The sequence below is a fragment of the Paralichthys olivaceus genome, chromosome 9 (genome assembly GCF_024713975.1).
Source record: "Paralichthys olivaceus isolate ysfri-2021 chromosome 9, ASM2471397v2, whole genome shotgun sequence".
NCBI lineage: Eukaryota > Metazoa > Chordata > Actinopteri > Pleuronectiformes > Paralichthyidae > Paralichthys > Paralichthys olivaceus.
In genome coordinates, this window is record NC_091101.1 from 26,727,356 (window position 1) to 26,748,621 (window position 21,266).

The window sequence follows — 21,266 nt, forward strand, 5'->3', positions numbered from 1 at the left end:
GACTGAAGACACTGTCCCCACTGACTGAAGACACACTGTCCACACAGACTGAAGACACACTGTCCACACAGACTGAAGACACTGTCCACACAGACTGAAGACACACTGTCCACACTGACTGAAGACACACTGTGTCCACACAGACTGAAGACACACTGTCCACACAGACTGAAGACACTGTCCCCACTGACTGAAGACACTGTCCACACAGACTGAAGACACTGTCCCCTATGCAACAGATTAAACTTTTGTTTTGATAGAAATTAATGATAAACAATGAAAAACTGTGTCAGATATTTTCTGGTGTCAGTTTCTCCAACGTGAAGATTTTCTCTCTCTGGACGGGTTAACCCTAACCCGTGGACGTGGAGAGAAAACGAAACGTTTAAAGACGAGACGTTTGAAACGTCACCGTCTGCGGCAGGAAATTCATCTCCAGCCTCTAAATCTAATGATCACAGAGACTAAGTTTAGATGCAGGTTGATTCCAAAGAGAAGCAAAACAAGTCAAGTTAGAATAATCATGAGATTTAAATAGAAACAAATGCAAAACAACTTAAATAATTCAATTACATGGAAAATGAAGCAAAGCAACGAAAACTAGACTCAAGAAGAAACGAAGATGAACTGTGATTAAAATAAAATATAAACAAACCAGTCAAAGAAGAGACACAAACCACAAAGGACTGATGACATCACGTCGGGGGCCGGATGTCTTTGAATCTGGTTTAAAGAGTCTGGATGTGAAACTGCACCAGGAGTCACAGAGAAAACGTGAATGGAGACATGTTGTTGACCTGGATTTGTGACTCGTGTCCTCCTCACCTCTGTGACGGCGTCCATCAGACACGTTCGGGCGTCGGGTTCGACCCTCGCAGCGCGGCCTCGGCCCTTCCTGTGCAGCTTTGGTGCCCGGGGGACAAACGGCAGCCCTTTCAGGGACATCTAATTGTGGCCCGAGCGGCTCCACAAAGCCCCCCTGCCTCCGGCCTCAATGGGCCGCCCTGCCGGGGCCCGTGTGAACCGCCGAGCCCCCTGCCCCCCCCCCATGTTAATTAATAGGCCTCACTGGCAGATCTGGATCCCGCTCGGCTTTGATTGGAGGCAGCCATTAGCATCTATTAATTTTGCCTCTGGCGTTTTATCGCCGGCTCTGAAAGGAGGAATTAAGTGGAGCGAGTTATTGTGAGGACTCGGGTGTGAGGCTGAGTTAAAACGTGATTATTGTCCCGCAGCCTGGAGCCAGCTAACTGCTGCTAAGCCCTCTTGAAAGTGAAGGGGCGCCTCCTCTCATTAGAGCCCAACAAGGGAAAGATATTAACAGGAAATAACTGCAAATTTCTCTTTTCCACTTTTAATCTCTGCTCTTTGTGCTCAGGGTGAAAAGGGCACTTAGAAACGTGAAAGGAGGCGAAGAGAGGAGCGAGCGACAAACGGCCATGATACAGTGGACGGACGCTGCAGAGCTCTAATGACGAAGAGGAGGAGGAGGAGGAGCGAGACACAAACTATGAGACTATGAAACTGAAGCAGGAGACGAGACTCTGAAGTTTTCAGGATCATTTTCATGTTTGTCCCTGAAGCTGCTTTCAGGCTCAAACTGGATCCACAGATGACGTCGTGTTCTCCCTCAGAGAACCAGAGATTCAGATCAGATCAACTGAGAGGGATGATGGGAGCTGTAGTCTTCTCATGGTTAGATTCCTTCAGTGTTGATGGTTCAGGAGGATTTGATCTGGATTCTCCTCAGACGTCTCCTCCTCCAAAACAAACAGAAGCTGATTCACTGCAGTGAAGACAGTGAGTGAAGCAGCTTCATGTTAAACTCATGTTTCTCTGACTCGTCTCTGAGGAGTCGAGCTGCTGCTAACGTTCGCTTGTTTCTCTGAAAACTTCAGATCCAGACGTCCGACGACTAAAATCCTTCATCTGCTTCAAACACAGAGATAAAAACCACCCAGATGTAAAAAATGTGATTTACACTCCAGACAAACACTGACACATGCACAGAGAGGATATGACGCCACCAACAGGTGAAATACATCAAATAAAAGAAATTAAAGAAATTTAAATTCTGCAGGTTTGAAAACTCAGCGACAGAAATATATCAAAATAAACATTATTTTAGTTTTTTACTCCAAAGATAAAACATGAGACTGACTGAGGCTCAGTTCCTCCATCGCACGCACACACACACGCACGCGCGCGCACGCACGCACACACACACACACACACACACACACACACACACACACACACACACACACACACACACACACTCTTCTCTGCTTCAGGTGTTTCCAGGTGGCTGTGAAGTGCCATGGGAACACTGTGACATGACAGCAGAGGCTTTGACCCATAGCTAACACACACACACACACACACACACACACACACACACACACACACAGACACACACACACTCAGCAGGGGCTGACCTGCAGGTTTCAGGTATTGTCTCAGTTTGTCAAACAGCCACTGACACACTGATCCCTTTACATCCGCACAGCACTTCTACACACACACACACACACACACACACACACACACACACACACACACACACACACACACACACACACAAAGGTAAAACATTAAGATTTTACAGATTCAGGTCAGTTTCATTCAGGTTAAATTGACAAATCTATATTAAATAACATTAGATGATATTTTATCAAAGCCCTTTTCACTGTGACTGTCCACAGATCTGGTTCCACAGGTTTTAATTCTGCAAATGGAAAACTGAAAGAAAGTTTGTGGTTTTTACACAATATTTATAAAAGATAAATACCTGTACAATCTAATATTATAGCTCAACTCCAGCGTGTTACTGCTGTACACCGGTTACTGTGAGTTTATATTATTATCTGAGTAAAAATATTACAATGAGAAAGTTTCCGTTCAGTAACAAAAATAAAGCAGGATTCCTCCTCAGAGGAGCAGGAACATCTCAGGAGCATCTCAGAGGAGCAGGAACATCTCAGAGGAGCAGGAACATCTCAGAGGAGCAGGAACATCTCAGGAACATCTCAGAGGAGCAGGAGCATCTCAGATGATTGTTCATTTTCATAGAAATATTATATTTCATTTGAATATTGAAGTGAAATCTTCTCTTTATACTTTAGTGCTCTGTGCTGCAGCGCCCCCCAGAGGGAATGTACAGGATTTCATTCTTCTGTGTTTGTGTGATCTGTGGGCAGCTGACGCTCAAGAGGGAGAGTGGGTGTGATCACCTGAGGGTCGGTGGTTCGATCCCCATCTCTCCAGATGTGTCCCTTCATAAGAGCGTGTCGGTGAATCGTGTGGTGTCACGAGCGTCGACTGGTCCTGAGGATATTTCTTGATTTGATCTCAGTCGATCATCAGGAGATTCTGAGGTGGAGAGATGGAGCTGGGTCAAAGGTCACGCTTCTCTTCACCTCTACAGTCCTCTGCTGCCCTCTAGTGGAGCACACATTCTGCACAACCTGGTCAGAGACAGAAGATGAAACAGGAAGTTTCCTCCAAACAAAAACCAAGAACTCAGATCCAATCAGAATCCAGGAAAGTGTTGAACCTGGTTTGTTCACATCAGGATCTGAAACAGAGTAAAAGCCTCAGACTCTTTGTTGTCAGAGAAACTATCTGTCCAGCTCCTGATCCGGATCAAAGTCTATCGATTATAAACTGTCGCAGAGTTAAAGTCAGGTGTTGTGACAGACACTGATATGTGAGGTGGGGGGGTTATTCTGAGAAGAGTGGAGGGAGGGGCTGGAGCCAATCACAGCTGTCAGTAGTGGAGAGGCGGAGTTTCACCTGGATGACCATTCACAGACCTCTGATGAGGTAAAACGAGATCTCATTATTTCCGGGGACATTAGCTGCGTTGCAGCAGCGAAGAGGAAAGTTAAACAACAGACATCAGGAAAGTTGTTAGAGGGAAATTAAAAGAAGAATAGAAATAATATTTAAATGTAAACAAACTGGTGGTTGGTGCGAGTGGTGAGACGAGGCATGTTCAGATATGACTCGTGTGTTTACAGGATGTGATGTCATCTCTCAGGACTCGAGGCGTCTTTAATGAGTGAAGAAATTAAGACTTGTGATGAGGTTCAGTTTTTTATTTAGTCAAGCCCAAAACAACAAAATATGACTACGTGTAGCTAAGACACGCTGAAAACAAACAGCTGGACTTTAAACCAACCGAGAAAAAGATAAAATACTTTGCTACAAGTAAGAAGCTGAAAAAGTTCGGAACTATACAACATGGAAAAATCTCTCTTATCCAAACTCCAGGTGAAAAACTGGTCAAAGTGCTCGTGCATAAGGAGAAAATGTCAAAACACTGACAAGGTTTTTTTTGGCAATTTCAAACATCACATCCCATAAATCCCATAAACTGTCAGAAATATTTCACATTTTTAAAAAGTAACTCGATCAAGTCATCAAGTGTTTTAAAGGCAACGTGTGATCATCGCTCTTTACCCTAAAACATGCTTTAAACTGAGACTGGTGGAAAGCAGGATTGTAAACACTTCAAGGTTCAGGTTCACTCTTCTCTCCGAGACGTTTCTTTGCTTTAACTCTGGTTTGTCGTCAACAACCTGAAGTGACGCAGCAACGTGGGGAAAGAGAAAAGTTCCAAACCGACGGGTTTCTATGAAATCGTCAGAACCAGCTCGATGTCTTTACGTCTATTATTGTGTCAGGAGTCGATCGTAACACGACACAGAAAAAGAAAAACACTTAACTGCAGTAAACGGTGGATTAGATGAGTTTGTTGTGGGAACTAACGAGCGCTGAGGGAACCGAGGACGAGAGGCTCAGTCACACCGTCCGGTTTTACCCGACCTCGAGGATGAAGTGACGTCTCTGAGACTGTGAACTTATCAGCAGCATTAAAACATGAACTGACCACGACTGAACGTTTGATCTGAGAGTTGATTCACTTCCAGGTTCTTCAACCGTTACAACGTGTGACACAACCACGAGTGAAGCGAGAACCTGGAGGAGCAGACGACAGATCGGTGGAGCTGCAGACGATCTGACGTCTCTTCTCACTGGGTCTGTGAGTCCGTGTATCGGCTGAAGCCGAGCAGCTGTAATGGCGCCTCAGTGACAGCAGGGGTCGTGAGTTGTCCGTCCTCCCTCAGTGGTGAAGCCGCTCAGAGACAAACAGACGTATTCAGACTTTAAACGAGCGCTGATGTGGAATCAAAGCTGGACCAGAGCAGCAGCGGCGTGACGATGCCACCTGTTGGTGGATGGTAGGACGTGCAGCTCTCGTCCAGTCTGAGGAAACCAGACAAACTGCTCGTCAGCTCGAGTCAAACAGTCTGGTTTTTATCTGTGAGGTCATCTGGGAGCGAGCTCCTGCACCATGACCGGCAGGTGTATGGTCGGACACGAGTCTCTGTGTCTCAGCTTGAACATCAGCTGCTCTTTTTCCTGAGATAGATTCTGGTTCACTGCTGCCTGCCTCTCCAGCGCCACCTTCAGGTCATGCTGCTCCTTTGATAACTGCCTGGAAAACAATAAACAGGTTTAAGTTGTTGTTCAGGATCCAGATCTCCTGAGGATTCTGTTACAGAATTAATTCATTTAGGTTTGTGACATTTATTTGATTCTGATAAGAAACAGGCGACATTTCATTTCCTCGATCTTCACGTTTGTCTTCATAGAAACTTACAAACAAAATCAAGAGAAAAATTCAAAACCGAAGAAAAGATAATAGCGAAACAGAATAAAATGAAATAATAATGTTTTTAGTGCTGTTCCTGTTTTTGTTTAAAGTCACTAACATTTTATCCTGAGTATAAATTCACTTTTGGATTCAGAGAAACGTGTTAGAAAGTTGCTGAGTTTTTAAAATGTCTCGTGCATAATGATTGAGGCGGATCACACGGTTTGATCGGACTGTTCTTTGAGAAATCACGTACTGAGCGAAAGTCTGACAGTTGTCGATCCGGACTCTGAGATCCTCGTTCTGCTGCAGGATGTTGATGATCTGATCTTCTAACGACAAATTCTTCTCCACCTGACGAGAGAAGAAACGAATGAACCCGTTTCATAAAAACAAAAGAAAAGGTGGTAAAGTAAAGTGAACGACCGTGAACCCACCAGATCGTCCATCTGCTGCAGCTTCCTGCTCTGCTCCTGCACACGCTCACTCTTCATCTCAATGACGAACACCAGAGACTCCTGCTCAGACTCCCAGAATGCACCTGGGCTGCCGTGTGCCTGGAGTGAACAGAACACAGATCGACACTGAAGCACAGACAACGTGGAAATATTTTCGGGGTGTTTGACATTTAGTCGTAGTAGAAACGTCAAACTGAAATGAAGTCTTTGAGTTTTTTGACTTTGAAATGTGAAGCTGAAGAAATGAGCCTTCCCCTCACCTGAATGTTTCTCTGCAGGTCTTTATTAAACGTGGAATTTTCGGCTCTCTTCTTCAGCTTGTTGTAAACCTGCAGCTCTGCTCTCAGCTCGTCCACTTCACCCTGAAGCACAAAGCTCACCAGAGTTATTACAGAAAAGATATATTAAGATATTAATTACCAACTGTTGCTGCTGTTTCCTTTGTGTCCTCTAGGTGGCGTCAGTTGACGGGTGAATGAGTCTAGTTTGTTGGACGATGTCTTGGTTTTAATAATAATAATAAAAAATGGTTTTCACCTTGAGGACGTTTTCAGCGACTTGAAACTTTTCCATCAGTCGACTTTTCTCTTGTTCGTGTCTCTTGTGCAGTTCTGCAGGAAACAAGGACATCCAGAGAACAGGTGGTTACTGTGTGTGTTACTGTGTGTTACTGTGTGTTACTGTGTGTGTTACTGTGTGTGTTACTGTGTGTTACTGTGTGTGTTACTGTGTGTGTTACTGTGTGTGTTACTGTGTGTTACTGTGTGTAACTGTGTGTGTTACTGTGTGTGTTACTGTGTGTGTTACTGTGTGTGTTACTCTGTGTGTTACTGTGTGTTACTGTGTGTTACTGTGTGTTACTGTGTGTAACTGTGTGTGTTACTGTGTGTTACTGTGTGTAACTGTGTGTGTTACTGTGTGTTACTGTGTGTGTTACTGTGTGTGTTACTGTGTGTTACTGTGTGTAACTGTGTGTGTTACTGTGTGTTACTGTGTGTGTTACTGTGTGTGTTACTGTGTGTTACTGTGTGTTACTGTGTGTAACTGTGTGTGTTACTGTGTGTAACTGTGTGTTACTGTGTGTTACTGTGTGTGTTACTGTGTGTAACTGTGTGTGTTACTGTGTGTGTTACTGTGTGTTACTGTGTGTTACTGTGTGTAACTGTGTGTAACTGTGTGTTACTGTGTGTGTTACTGTGTGTGTTACTGTGTGTGTAACTGTGTGTTACTGTGTGTGTTACTGTGTGTAACTGTGTGTGTTACTGTGTGTTACTGTGTGTGTTACTGTGTGTAACTGTGTGTGTTACTGTGTGTTACTGTGTGTAACTGTGTGTGTTACTGTGTGTTACTGTGTGTGTTACTGTGTGTGTTACTGTGTGTTACTGTGTGTTACTGTGTGTAACTGTGTGTGTTACTGTGTGTAACTGTGTGTTACTGTGTGTGTTACTGTGTGTAACTGTGTGTGTTACTGTGTGTGTTACTGTGTGTTACTGTGTGTTACTGTGTGTAACTGTGTGTTACTGTGTGTGTTACTGTGTGTGTTACTGTGTGTGTAACTGTGTGTTACTGTGTGTGTTACTGTGTGTAACTGTGTGTAACTGTGTGTAACTGTGTGTTACTGTGTGTGTTACTGTGTGTGTTACTGTGTGTAACTGTGTGTTACTGTGTGTAACTGTGTGTGTTACTGTGTGTGTTACTGTGTGTTACTGTGTGTGTTACTGTGTGTGTTACTGTGTGTTACTGTGTGTAACTGTGTGTAACTGTGTGTTACTGTGTGTAACTGTGTGTAACTGTGTGTAACTGTGTGTTACTGTGTGTGTTACTGTGTGTTACTGTGTGTGTTACTGTGTGTGTTACTGTGTGTTACTGTGTGTAACTGTGTGTAACTGTGTGTTACTGTGTGTGTTACTGTGTGTAACTGTGTGTAACTGTGTGTTACTGTGTGTTACTGTGTGTAACTGTGTGTTACTGTGTGTGTTACTGTGTGTAACTGTGTGTTACTGTGTGTGTTACTGTGTGTAACTGTGTGTTACTGTGTGTTACTGTGTGTGTTACTGTGTGTGTTACTGTGTGTGTTACTGTGTGTTACTGTGTGTGTCACTGTGTGTGTCACTGTGTGTGTAACTGTGTGTAACTGTGTGTGTAACTGTGTGTGTTACTGTGTGTTACTGTGTGTGTTACTGTGTGTGTTACTCTGTGTGTTACTGTGTGTAACTGTGTGTAACTGTGTGTTACTGTGTGTGTTACTGTGTGTGTTACTGTGTGTAACTGTGTGTAACTGTGTGTGTTACTGTGTGTAACTGTGTGTGTTACTGTGTGTAACTGTGTGTGTTACTGTGTGTAACTGTGTGTGTTACTGTGTGTGTTACTGTGTGTAACTGTGTGTTACTGTGTGTGTTACTGTGTGTTACTGTGTGTGTTACTGTGTGTAACTGTGTGTTACTGTGTGTGTTACTGTGTGTGTTACTGTGTGTGTTACTGTGTGTGTTACTGTGTGTTACTGTGTGTGTTACTGTGTGTTACTGTGTGTGTTACTGTGTGTGTTACTGTGTGTAACTGTGTGTTACTGTGTGTGTTACTGTGTGTGTTACTGTGTGTGTTACTGTGTGTAACTGTGTGTTACTGTGTGTGTTACTGTGTGTGTTACTGTGTGTGTTACTGTGTGTGTTACTGTGTGTGTTACTGTGTGTAACTGTGTGTTACTGTGTGTTACTGTGTGTGTTACTGTGTGTAACTGTGTGTTACTGTGTGTTACTGTGTGTGTTACTGTGTGTTACTGTGTGTGTTACTGTGTGTGTTACTGTGTGTGTTACTGTGTATAAAATACTAGAAACAAAACACCACAGAAAACGTTCCATCGAGTGTGTGAGAGGTTTGTCCTGCGGGTGGCGCCAGAGTAAAGGTCTTAAAGTCGGCTCAGGTTCATGTCTCTGTTTAAGGTCAAATAAATCTCTTATCTTAGATGAATCTTAATATTCAGTTAATCTTCATTAGTGCAGCTGATGGTTCATGTGTTACCCCTGTATTAACTCTGTATATATATATATTATATATATATTCTATATATATATAATATATATAGAATAGAGAATAGAGAATATATATATAATATATATATATATAATATATATATTATATATATATTCTCTGTCTCTGAAGCTCTAAACTGTCACGACTCGATTCCTCTCATCACCTCAGCTCCACTATAATTAGCATGTTAGCTTAGCGCCAACATGCTAATTATAGAGCTCTTGTACTCTGTCAGTCAGACAGGCTGCGGCTCAAAGCTGCGTTCAAGTCAGCGACACTTTTCTTTCCTAACACAAACTGAACAAAGTCAAATAAAAGTGAATTTATGTAACGTGTGTTTTTACAAGAAATGAAACTAATGAAAAAAAATAAAGTTTGGTTCATCTTCCGTTTACAAGAGATTTTAAAACTTTACCTTCCACGAGTTTCTCATGTTCCTCAGTCGCACTTTGACTTTTCTGTTCGTGCAGAACGTTTAAATCTGCTGTCGTCTCCGTTTTCACCTGAAGAATAACAACGACACCAGATTAAAATTAAAACTTTATCATCTGAACACTGAAAAACATCGGAGGAGAATAAAACAAGCAGAGACGTCCAGGATGTGACGACTGCTTTAATCAATTCATTATTCATATGACATCATTTTCATTGAAGAAAAAGAAAAATCATCCGTAGGATCAGAGAGTTTCATGCTTTTCTGTCACATGAAGTTAAACTGAAGCTTCTTTATTTTTTATTTCTCCAGAAAATGAAACCAGACAATTCATTTATTTCTGTTGAACAAAAGCCGTCTCCTCGGTTTGTTTCTCATTTTGGACGTTTCATAGAACAAAAGTTTAATGGAGACAGAAACTGACCAATAACGAACATTCACAGTTGCAGTCAATCACCTTATCGAGGATGCTCAGGACGAGGGCGCACACGTCTACGTCGGCATGGTCTTTCAGAAGCTCCGCCCTCTCCGAGTTCCCATTGGCCAAGAGCACTTCCTTTAAAATCCTCAGCTGCCACTCGAAGCGCTCCAGCTGCTTCTCCAGGAAGACGTCCTGCTCACCTGACGCACTTTTACCTGCAAACAAACCAATCACACGCAGGCGCTGGATTCAAACACACGAGTAACCGTTCAACAGGGAGAGACTCCGCCTAGTGGCACAGTCAGGTACTGCAGAAAACTGCAGCATATTTAGTAAATCAATGTAACTTTTAACAGCAACGAATCGATTAATTATCAACATCTCTAGATATCGTGAATTGTTGAGTTTAAGGTGATTTTATATTAAAAAGATTGTTTCTGTCTCCTCAGGGGTTAACGCACAACTGCACAAAGATATAATGTCATCATCATGGAAACACACACGCACGCACGCACGCACGCAGGCAGGCAGGCAGGCAGGCAGGCAGGAAGCGTTTGTGACTGTAATTAAATTTCAACTTTGCAGTTACATCATCGACGTGTTGAAACATGATCACACACACACACACACAGGTTTGTCTTTCTATAGTTGTGAGGACGCTCATTGACAAAACAGATTCTGTCTCTGCTTATTCTAAACCTCTAACCCCGTGAGGACCAGCGAAGACGTGAGGGGCGGACGTGATGTTCTACAGTTTACACGTGAAGCCGTGTTCACACGTGATACATATCTGAAACACAAATGTATTTATTGTCCGACCCTAAAAAACAGATGATGATCAGCTGCAGGTTCCTGAGTGACTCACAGGCAGGTGACGACAGCCTGCTCCTCTGTGAATGACTGGTTCTGTGCTGCTGTTTAAACTGCTCATAAACAGCAGAGGCTCAATCAAACTTCTCTTCCCTCTCTTCTTCCTCTGTTCTTCCTCTGTTCTTCCTCTTCTTCCTCTCTTCCTCTCTTCCTCTTTAACCCGTCGTCACCTCTCATGTCTTTCTGTCAGCTGACTCGGGGGGGGTTGTTCTGGGGAAACTCCAACAGCTTATAAACACGTCGGTGTAGATCTGCAACTAACAATTACTGCAACTTTTACAAATTCTCCATGATGATCAGTGAGGACGGAGGTTTACAGGTTGTCGCTCTGTCTAATTCAAGAGAAAGTGTCCAGAATGAGATTTTCAATCACAAGCTTCCAGAACTTCTTAAGTTCTCTTCATCATGTGTTGAGTCTCCTCAAGGTGTTAAACCTCCTGGAGAACCTTAAAATCCCATAAAGAAACATGATTGTCTGAAGAACCATAACAGCCTCAAGAACCTTCCTAGAGAACATCCAGAACCTCCTCACTGATGACCACAACCTCTGAAAAGGACCAGAACCTTCTTAATGACTAAAACTGTCCTGAGAAGCTCAGAGAAAGATGAACCTAAAGAACCTAAAGAACCTCTAGAACCTTCTTAATCACAACTAAACCTATCCAGAGAACATCCTCAATAACCTGAACCTCCAGACTCTGTGAATAATGTGCTGACGTGATGAATGAAGTGAAATCAAACCACAACCCAGGTTTCAGAAAACAAGAGAAGGAAACAGGAAGTGAGGCCGTGATGAGAACTGATAAACACGAGTAGATGAAACTCACCTCCGTCATCTCGGCCGCTCTTGTGTTTCTGGCTCTTCTCTCCCTTCTTGCCTTTGCTTTTCTTCTGATAACGACAGGAAGAGAAGAAGATGGAAAGAAAGTTTCAGCAACGTCATCAACAAACATTACGAACAGAATCAGTTTGTCATCGTCTTCTGAAATAATTCATATTCATACACAGTGTGGACTCAAAGGCTCCGCCCACACTGATGTTTAACTTTAAAACTGAAACCACACCCACCCAGATTAATTATTCAACACTAACACACACGTCACATGACCGTTCACATACACTGGTCATGGAATGTGAACAGGAAGTGTTAGCAACTGTTAAAATCCACACATCAGATCAGAGCCCCAACAACAAGAACCTGACAGGAACATGAAGCAGGGGCTGCTGGGAGGAAGTGAGCCTGACGTTGTTCTACCCGTGGGGCCCCTCGGAGCCCCGTCAGCAGCAGAGTCCTGGTCCAGGTCTGGTTTACAGTGGAGCGTTGAGTTTTGTTATGAAAGCTGCTGATGGAGGTCGGACTCTGAGCTGCCAGCTTCCCTCTCATTAGTCTCCACATGACTGACTTCAGTCTGTGAACGTTACATAACGACTGACAACAGGTCGACTGTCTGTTCACGCTGCTGATCACAGACCAACGTTCCTCCTCCACAACAACAGGCCACGTTTCATCTCAGTTATTATTTCAAAATTGATCAAATCCCAGAAAATCAAAAACCTTCAAGTGTCTTCATGCGACAAAACGTCCCAAACTAAAAAGCTTCAGCAGCTTCCTCCTCTGAGGGACATGACACTTTATTCTGTTCAACCTTCAACTGTCAATAAAGATGGACGACATGGCAGCTCCGAGAAGTGAAGCCAAATCATCTGGTCGCCCCCTGGTGTCTGGCTGCAGTATAGATCATAAACCCTCCTCCTCCATGTTAGCAGATGGGACATGGACCAAACTATAAGAATCAAAGCAGACGTTAAATAAATGCTTAAAGATGTTTCTGTCAGTTCAGCTCGTTCTTCTCTCTCTGATGTTTGTTCAGGTGTTTCTGATCAGTTTGGTTTGAATCAGTTATTCAACGTTATAGACGTCATGATTGACAGCTGACACTGGCTCCTGATTGGTCATGCACATGTATGGGCGGTACCTCCAGAGGCTTTGGCTTCAGTTTTTGAAGCTGTCATGTCGTTCTTTATTTATCGTCACAAAGGTTGACACATAAATATTGAAACTAAGAAAATAAAGTCTTAGGATTTTAAAAATTGATAAATCACTCACGTGTTCCACAAATGCACAATGTGCACAAGCCTTGACTAAACACAATGAAATGTTTAGTGTGTTGCCTCACAACTACTCAGGGCTGTCAGTGAAGCCAAACACACACACCCTAAAACACACACACACACACACACACAGACACACACACACTGTTTAAACACTTATAAACTGGACACTGACTTTATTTGTACTTGGAGCTGAAACAATAAATCTCTCTGGTTAAACATGACTCTGGGAGGAGACGTCCGACTCCTGGTGGGATGAGTGTTTCAGTTTTAGTGTGTGTGTGTGTGTGTGTGTGTGTGTGCGTGTGTGTGTGTGTGCGGAGGGGGGGCCTCATTTTTAAAACAGCAGTAAATCACAGCAGAGGCTCCTCTCGTCTGTTCGTTCAACTCTTCACCTGAATGCAGCTGAACGTTTCGTTTCACCGCGAAGAAAAAAGTTTCCGAGAGCAGATTTACTTTCTGCAGAGGTTTCACAGGCGTCACCTCATTGGCTGATTCAAACCACTGTGGGAGGAGCTGAGGCCCCCTGTGTGAGTGATGGTGAAATAAACCGATATTTTAAATCACAAAGTAAAAATGGTGAAACAAACACGGCCACACAAGCGGAGCTGAAACAATCATAAAGACAAAGAGTCAGCGTCCACCCACAGGATGTGATGTCATACTCATTACATCCAACACAGGATGATGACACATCACCACATTCGACGACACACACATGACTCCACTGTCTGTTGGTCAACAGCACATTCACATGGTCGGAGCAGAACAAGTGACCTCTGACCTTTCCCCCTCAACAGGAAACGTCCTGTGATTCCTCAGACGAACACTGGTGAGAGGAGACGACAGAGCGTCAACATACAGACGACCACACCCTCACAGACATAATGACAGACGAGAAATCTGGTCCCATACACAAATCAGTCTGTTCACGATCGTGTGCGGGTTCTGAGCCGATAAATGTTTATTATCAAACTGTCAAAATAAAAGCAGCAGGACTGACTGTGATCAGCTCCCATTCTTTCAAAATAAAAGCTCCTGATTGTGTGTGTGTGTGTGTGTGTGAGTAACAAACATGTTTCTGCATTAATGAGTGTTTTCATCCTTTGGGAAAAAAAACAGCACAACAGAATAAAGTGGAACTGGATGTGAGACACTTCAAACTTTATGACTTTGACCTCAAACCTCAACCTCAGATTTATTGCGCTTTGATTTTATCTGCTTCTCCGTCTTCTTTTGTCATCATGAGCTGTGTGACTGTTTCAAATATTCTGGGACTAGTCGAGAAGGGTCGAGATTTAACGTCCTGTGAAGAATCTCTGAGGTTCAACTCACACACGGAGACGAACGGCAGCTCGAACGTGTCAAATGTCTCAGGTCCTTCCTGCAGACAAAAAATTCCAAACATTCGACTGTAGCTTGAACCGCTTCGTCTTTTATGAGGAGGAAAAGTAGAAAGATAAGAAAACGTTTCAGAGTCAGGTCATTAAATAGAATCTATAGAGAAACAACTGCTGTGGTGTGATTCACTTTATTCTTTCTCCGTTTGAAGAATTACGAGCTGCGTTAAAGTCCATTAAAGACAGAAACTCTCATTAGAGTCAGAGGGGGAATCAGAAAATGTCCAAATGTCAGAAAATGTCCAAATGTTATTTTTAATTTAAAATTCTAATATTCCGTCATTAAAACACCTAAAATCTGCAAGAACTGAAAGTTTCCAGTCATTTATCATTTAGCTGCTTTATTCACTGTTTGTTTTGGAGGAAGAGACGACTGAGGAGGTCAGATAAAAACCTCCTGAACCGTCAACACTGAAGGAAGAACACTCCCATCATCCCTCACTGCTTCAACACATAAACAAACCTAAAGATGTAGACGTTAAAAGAGTTGATAATGAGGTTCCTCAGGTGAGAGAAATAAAACACCTGAGCAGCTGAGCTCTCTTCCTCAGTTTCCAGAGGAGCAGAAAACATCATGTGACGTTCTGTCCTCGGCCCGGAGCCCAGATTCCAGATCCCAGATCCCGAGGGCCTCAGACCTCCATGTGACTCTTTATCTGAGGCTGAATTCAGAATATATTTACATTACCACGGCAACAGCAAAATATTGAGTGCTGCCCTGAATCACTCATGGTGATGTCAGCCCGTCGGAGCGAGTCCAGAGACTCAGAGAGTCTCAGCTCCAAGAAGAGAGAGACGACAGGGGACAACCTCATGACCTCTGCAGGGTCCCCACCCACAGGTTGAACCCCAGGACGACTCCACTTCCTCACACAGTGAGAGAATAAAGTACACATGATTTAAAGAGCAGCTGCTGCATCGGGAACTTTGACCAAAACACAAAAGGTCGGGATGATGTCACCGAGACCAGATCACAGACGTCTGATAACTTATCAGAGTTGATTATTACTGATCAAAGGACGACATCGATTAGTGACACAACTTAAACTTTGTTTACAGGTCATCACAGGACGGAAGTTTATAAAGACCATAAAGTTTATAAAGACCATAAAGTTTATAAAGAACATAAGGTTTATAAAGACCATAAAGTTTATAAAGACCATAAAGTTTATAAAGACCATAAAGTTTATAAAGGACATAAAGTTTATAAAGACCATAAAGTTTATAAAGACCATAAAGTTTATAAAGGACATAAAGTTTATAAAGACCATAAAGTTTATAAAGAACATAAGGTTTATAAAGGACATAAAGTTTATAAAGACCATAAAGTTTATAAAGACCATAAAGTTTATAAAGACCATAAAGTTTATAAAGACCATAAAGTTTATAAAGACCATAAAGTTTATAAAGGACATAAAGTTTATAAAGACCATAAAGTTTATAAAGGACATAAAGTTTATAAAGACCATAAAGTTTATAAAGACCATAAAGTTTATAAAGACCATAAAGTTTATAAAGACCATAAAGTTTATAAAGGACATAAAGTTTATAAAGACCATAAAGTTTATAAAGACCATAAAGTTTATAAAGGACATAAAGTTTATAAAGACCATAAAGTTTATAAAGAACATAAGGTTTATAAAGGACATAAAGTTTATAAAGACCATAAAGTTTATAAAGAACATAAGGTTTATAAAGACCATAAAGTTTATAAAGGACATAAAGTTTATAAAGAACATAAGGTTTATAAAGACCATAAAGTTTATAAAGACCATAAAGTTTATAAAGGACATAAAGTTTATAAAGACCATAAAGTTTATAAAGAACATAAGGTTTATAAAGGACATAAAGTTTATAGAGACCATAAAGTTTATAAAGACCATAAAATTTATAAAGGACATAAAGTTTATAAAGACCATAAAGTTTATAAAGACCATAAAGTTTATAAAGACCATAAAGTTTATAAAGAATATAAAGTTTATAAAGACCATAAAGTTTATAAAGACCATAAAGTTTATAAAGAATATAAGGTTTATAAAGGACATAAAGTTTATAAAGACCATAAAGTTTATAAAGAACATAAAGTTTATAAAGAACATAAGGTTTATAAAGACCATAAAGTTTATAAAGAACATAAGGTTTATAAAGACCATAAAGAACATAAAGTTTATAAAGAACATAAAGTTTATAAAGACCATAAAGTTCATAAAGTTTATAAAGACAATAAAGTAGTTAAAGAACATAAAGTATATAATTAGTATATAAATAGTATTTGTGTTGTGTTCAGTGTTGTGTTCAGTGTTGTGTTCATGTGTGTTTTGTTCAGGTGTGTTGTGTTCAGGTGTGTTGTGTTCATTGTTGTGTTCATGTGTGTTGTGTTCAGTGTTGTGTTCATGTGTGTTGTGTTCAGGTGTGTTGTGTTCAGTGTTGTGTTCAGTGTTGTGTTCAGTGTTGTGTTCAGTGCTGTGTTCATGTGTGTTGTGTTCAGGTGTGTTGTGTTCAGTGTTGTGTTCATGTGTGTTGTGTTCATGTGTGTTGTGTTCAGGTGTGTTGTGTTCATGTTTGTTGTGTTCATGTGTGTTGTGTTCAGGTTTGTTGTGTTCAGTGTTGTGTTCAGGTTTGTTGTGTTCAGTGCTGTGTTCATGTGTGTTGTGTTCATGTGTGTTGTGTTCAGGTGTGTTGTGTCCAGTGTTGTGTTCAGGTGTGTTGTGTCCAGGTGTGTTGTGTCCAGGTGTGTTGTGTCCAGGTGTGTTGTGTCCAGTGTTGTGTTCATGTGTGTTGTGTCCAGCCTCAGTGACCTCAGTGACCTCAGAGCCGCTCCGACCAGTCACAGTTTATTCTGAGCTGATGGAAGGTCAGCTGGATTTCAGGTTATGTAACAGCTTTTAAAACTGCTCGGCTTCTGTTCTGGTTTCATTGAAACACCCGGAGGTCGAGGACATTTTAATTAAAGCACCCAAGAACCTCCATGTTAGCAGATGGGACATGAACTAAAATAATCAAAGTAGACATTAAATAAATGTTTGTGTCATTTCAGCTCGTGCTCATCTCACTGATGTTTGTTCAAGTTTCTGATCAGTTTGGTTTTTAAGTTACTTGATTTGAAAACAGACGTCATGATTGACAGCTGAGATGATCTCCACTTCACAGACGAGGCCACATACACTATGTAATTAGCAAGATGGCCGTGTTGGTCTTGCAGATATTCAGGCTTCATCTCGTTATTACAGTCGATGGAGCCTTTCATTATTATTATTAAGATCTTGTTCACGCTGGTTTCAGAATAAAAGCAGTGAACAGGTTCAGCAGCAACTATCAACATAGTAACGCAAACAGAGGAGAGTCAGCACTTGTATATATTCATCGTCCTGTTGTCTATACGAGTCAGATTCACACTGCAGCTGTTATAGAAAATAAGCTCATAGCTGCTTTTCAAGTTGAATGTTCAGAGAGTTTTTCGGTTTATATAAATGGATCTTAACGTATAGACACTTGTTATTGAGAGCACACAGTCACTGCAGCGTTCAGCTGAGAGCGTCACACAGCTCAGCTGCAACAATGGATTTAATAAGGATTGAACAAGATTCACTATTTACTGATGCAATCACACAAATCCTCCGTTTGGAAACTGCTGAGCAACATGAGGCCTCGACTGCTGCTCACCCTCTATCAATAACTGCAGGAGGACAACAGCTGATCCTGCTGATACACAACTACAACACACATTCATACTGTTAACACACAACACACGACTACAACACACATTCTACTGTTAATACACAACACACGACTACAACACACATTCATACTGTTAACACACAACACACGACTACAACACACATTCTACTGTTAATACACAACACACGACTACAACACACATTCATACTGTTAACACACAACACACGACTACAACACACATTCTACTGTTAATACACAACACACGACTACAACACACATTCATACTGTTAACACACAACACACGACTACAACACACATTCTACTGTTAATATACAACACACGACTACAACACACATTCATACTGTTAACACACAACACACGACTACAACACACATTTATACTGTTAACACACAACACACGACTACAACACACATTCATACTGTTAACACACAACACACGACTACAACACACATTCATACTGTTAATACACAACACACAACTACAACACACATTCATACTGTTAACACACAACACACGACTACAACACACATTCATACTGTTAATACACAACACACAACTACAACACACATTCATACTGTTAACACACAACACACGACTACAACACACATTCATACTGTTAACACACGACTACAACACACATTCTACTGTTAATACACAACACACGACTACAACACACATTCATACTGTTAACACACAACACACGACTACAACACACATTCATACTGTTAACACACAACACACGACTACAACACACATTCATAATGTTAACACACAACTACAACACACATTCATACTGTTAACACACAACACACGACTACAACACACATTCATACTGTTAACACACAACACACGACTACAACACACATTCATACTGTTAACACACAACACACGACTACAACACACATTCATACTGTTAACACACAACACACGACTACAACACACATTCATACTGTTAATACACAACACACAACTACAACACACATTCTACTGTTAATATACAACACACAACTACAACACACATTCATACTGTTAATACACAACACACAACTACAACACACATTCATACTGTTAATACACAACACACAACTACAACACACATTCATACTGTTAATACACAACACACAACTACAACACACATTCTACTGTTAATATACAACACACATTCATACTGTTAATACACAACACACAACTACAACACACACTCTACTGTTAACACACAACACACGACTACAACACACATTCATACTGTTAATACACAACACACAACTACAACACACATTCATACTGTTAATATACAACACACAACTACAACACACATTCATACTGTTAACACACGACTACAACAGTGTGAATACGCAAAGAATCACAGCATCAGAGACCTCACACAGTCTCTCTCTCTCTCTCTCTCTCTCTCTCTCTCTCTCTCACACACACACACACACACACACACACACACACACACACACACACACACACACACACACACACACACACACTTTAAAGTCCCAATAGAAAGTGATCAAAGTCACATTAACACAATAAAATCCACATTAAAGACATGAAAGGATCCACAAGTGTCCCGGATGTCCTCTGACTCACATCTGGAGGATTTGAAATGAATTTCACTGATTTTCTTGAAAACGTTCAAACACGATTAAAAACAGATGTTCAGAAAAACTACCGCGTTTTTCTTTGGCGCCACTTGAACAACTTTAGAAAGTGAAGAAGAAGAAGAACGAGCTCCATGAGGCCGGACGGGTCCGAGCTCAGAGGCCGAGCAGCAGCAGCCTGTGTCGGCCTCCTGCTGCTCAGAGAGCCGCTGAACCTCCGGGACCTCCAGCGGCTCCAGGCCCGACACACACACACACACACAGACAGACACACACCGGCTCCCCGCTCCCCTCAGGCCGCTGCTCACCTTACTGTGGCCGCAGCCCATCACTCCTCCTCCGGTGGGAAGCTGCTCACACTCTCCGCTGCTGCTGCTCCTCTTTCTTTCTCTGCACTTCTTCTTCTTCACCTCCTCCTCTCTCTCTCTCTCTTCCTCTTCCTCTCCTTCACTTCTTCTTCTGTTGACAACTTTCAAGTAGAAAAAAAAGTCCTTGAACGCACCGCCACAGCCGCCTGCAACAGGGGGCGGGGCTTCTCCAAGCTGCGTTCAGGAACGCTCAGTTCGCTCGTCACAAAAAGGTGAAATTAAAATTAAATAATGACATGAAAATAAAAAAGGAAGTGAAATGATTTGCGGAGTTAAATAGTAAAGTAATTATTGCAATTAAATAAATGAAAGAAAAGTCATATCGGTTTGGTTCTTTATGAAAATCGGAAATGGAAATAAACTGAATAGTTACAAATACACAAGATCAAGAAATTACTTAATTTAGACAATTTACTCAGTTATTGTTGTATCACAATCACATTTAATTAAAATATACATCATTTCAGTGCAGTTGATCAATGATCGTTTTATTCTAATGAGTGTTTCTTAATATCAGTGATTTAAATCTATAAAATGTCAGAAAACTGTTCATCAGAGCTTCTCAGAGTCAACATATCCAAACTAAAGATGTCAATGATAAATACTCACAGTGTGAAGCTGAAACCAGATGATGGTGTTTGTAATGAGAAATTTCATAAAACACTGAAGTCATTTATATCGGTCATTAGGGGAAACGAAGAAGCAATTCAAAGTAATGTTGTTATAGGTTTTTGTTCCAAGTCGTCCAGGAGTGTAGAAAACACTAATCACAGACGCTCGTGACGTGAAGAATCCTGACACAAAACAAAAGATAACAAATTAAAATCAGTTCATACATTTCTTTATTATTCAAATGTCAGAGTGTAACGTTCATAATCATCAAACATTCATTTTTACACGTGAATCAGAAGAATCTTTGTATTTCCCCGCAGCACCTGAAGGCAGCAGCCTGCCACACATGCGCAGTGAAGATCTATTGTCTGTGATTTGAACTTTTACCGTAAAGTCGAGAGAAGCTGCGAAGTTTTAAAACTGCAGTAAACCCACGTGGTTTCTCGTTTTAAACACTTTAAATGGAGACAAGTCCCCGGATGTGACGAAGCTGCGAACCATTAACAGCTGATTCGTCACAGCTGCCTCCTGATTGGTCCAGACACTGAGAACTATGGGATTTATTTTCAATGTTTGTGTCAATCATGTCTT

General features: G+C 41.4%; 1 protein-coding gene and 1 long non-coding RNA gene across 2 annotated transcripts; one reads left to right on the forward strand and one right to left on the reverse strand.

Annotated features, from left to right (window-relative positions):
* Positions 1 to 4,085: 4,085 nt before the first annotated feature.
* ccdc69 (coiled-coil domain containing 69) lies at positions 4,086 to 20,215 on the reverse strand. Its single transcript, XM_069531600.1, has 9 exons — positions 20,004 to 20,215; positions 11,702 to 11,765; positions 10,041 to 10,219; positions 9,566 to 9,653; positions 6,658 to 6,731; positions 6,381 to 6,482; positions 6,100 to 6,219; positions 5,919 to 6,016; positions 4,086 to 5,503 (listed from the first exon to the last, which is right to left on the reverse strand). Exons 1-9 carry the CDS (start codon positions 20,022 to 20,024, stop codon positions 5,335 to 5,337), a joined length of 915 nt encoding a protein of 304 aa, XP_069387701.1. The 5' UTR covers positions 20,025 to 20,215; the 3' UTR covers positions 4,086 to 5,334.
* LOC138411402 (uncharacterized) lies at positions 16,669 to 17,422 on the forward strand. The gene is made up of 2 exons (XR_011244035.1): positions 16,669 to 17,030; positions 17,118 to 17,422. It is a non-coding gene; the product is annotated as an uncharacterized lncRNA (long non-coding RNA).
* Positions 20,216 to 21,266: the final 1,051 nt, after the last annotated feature.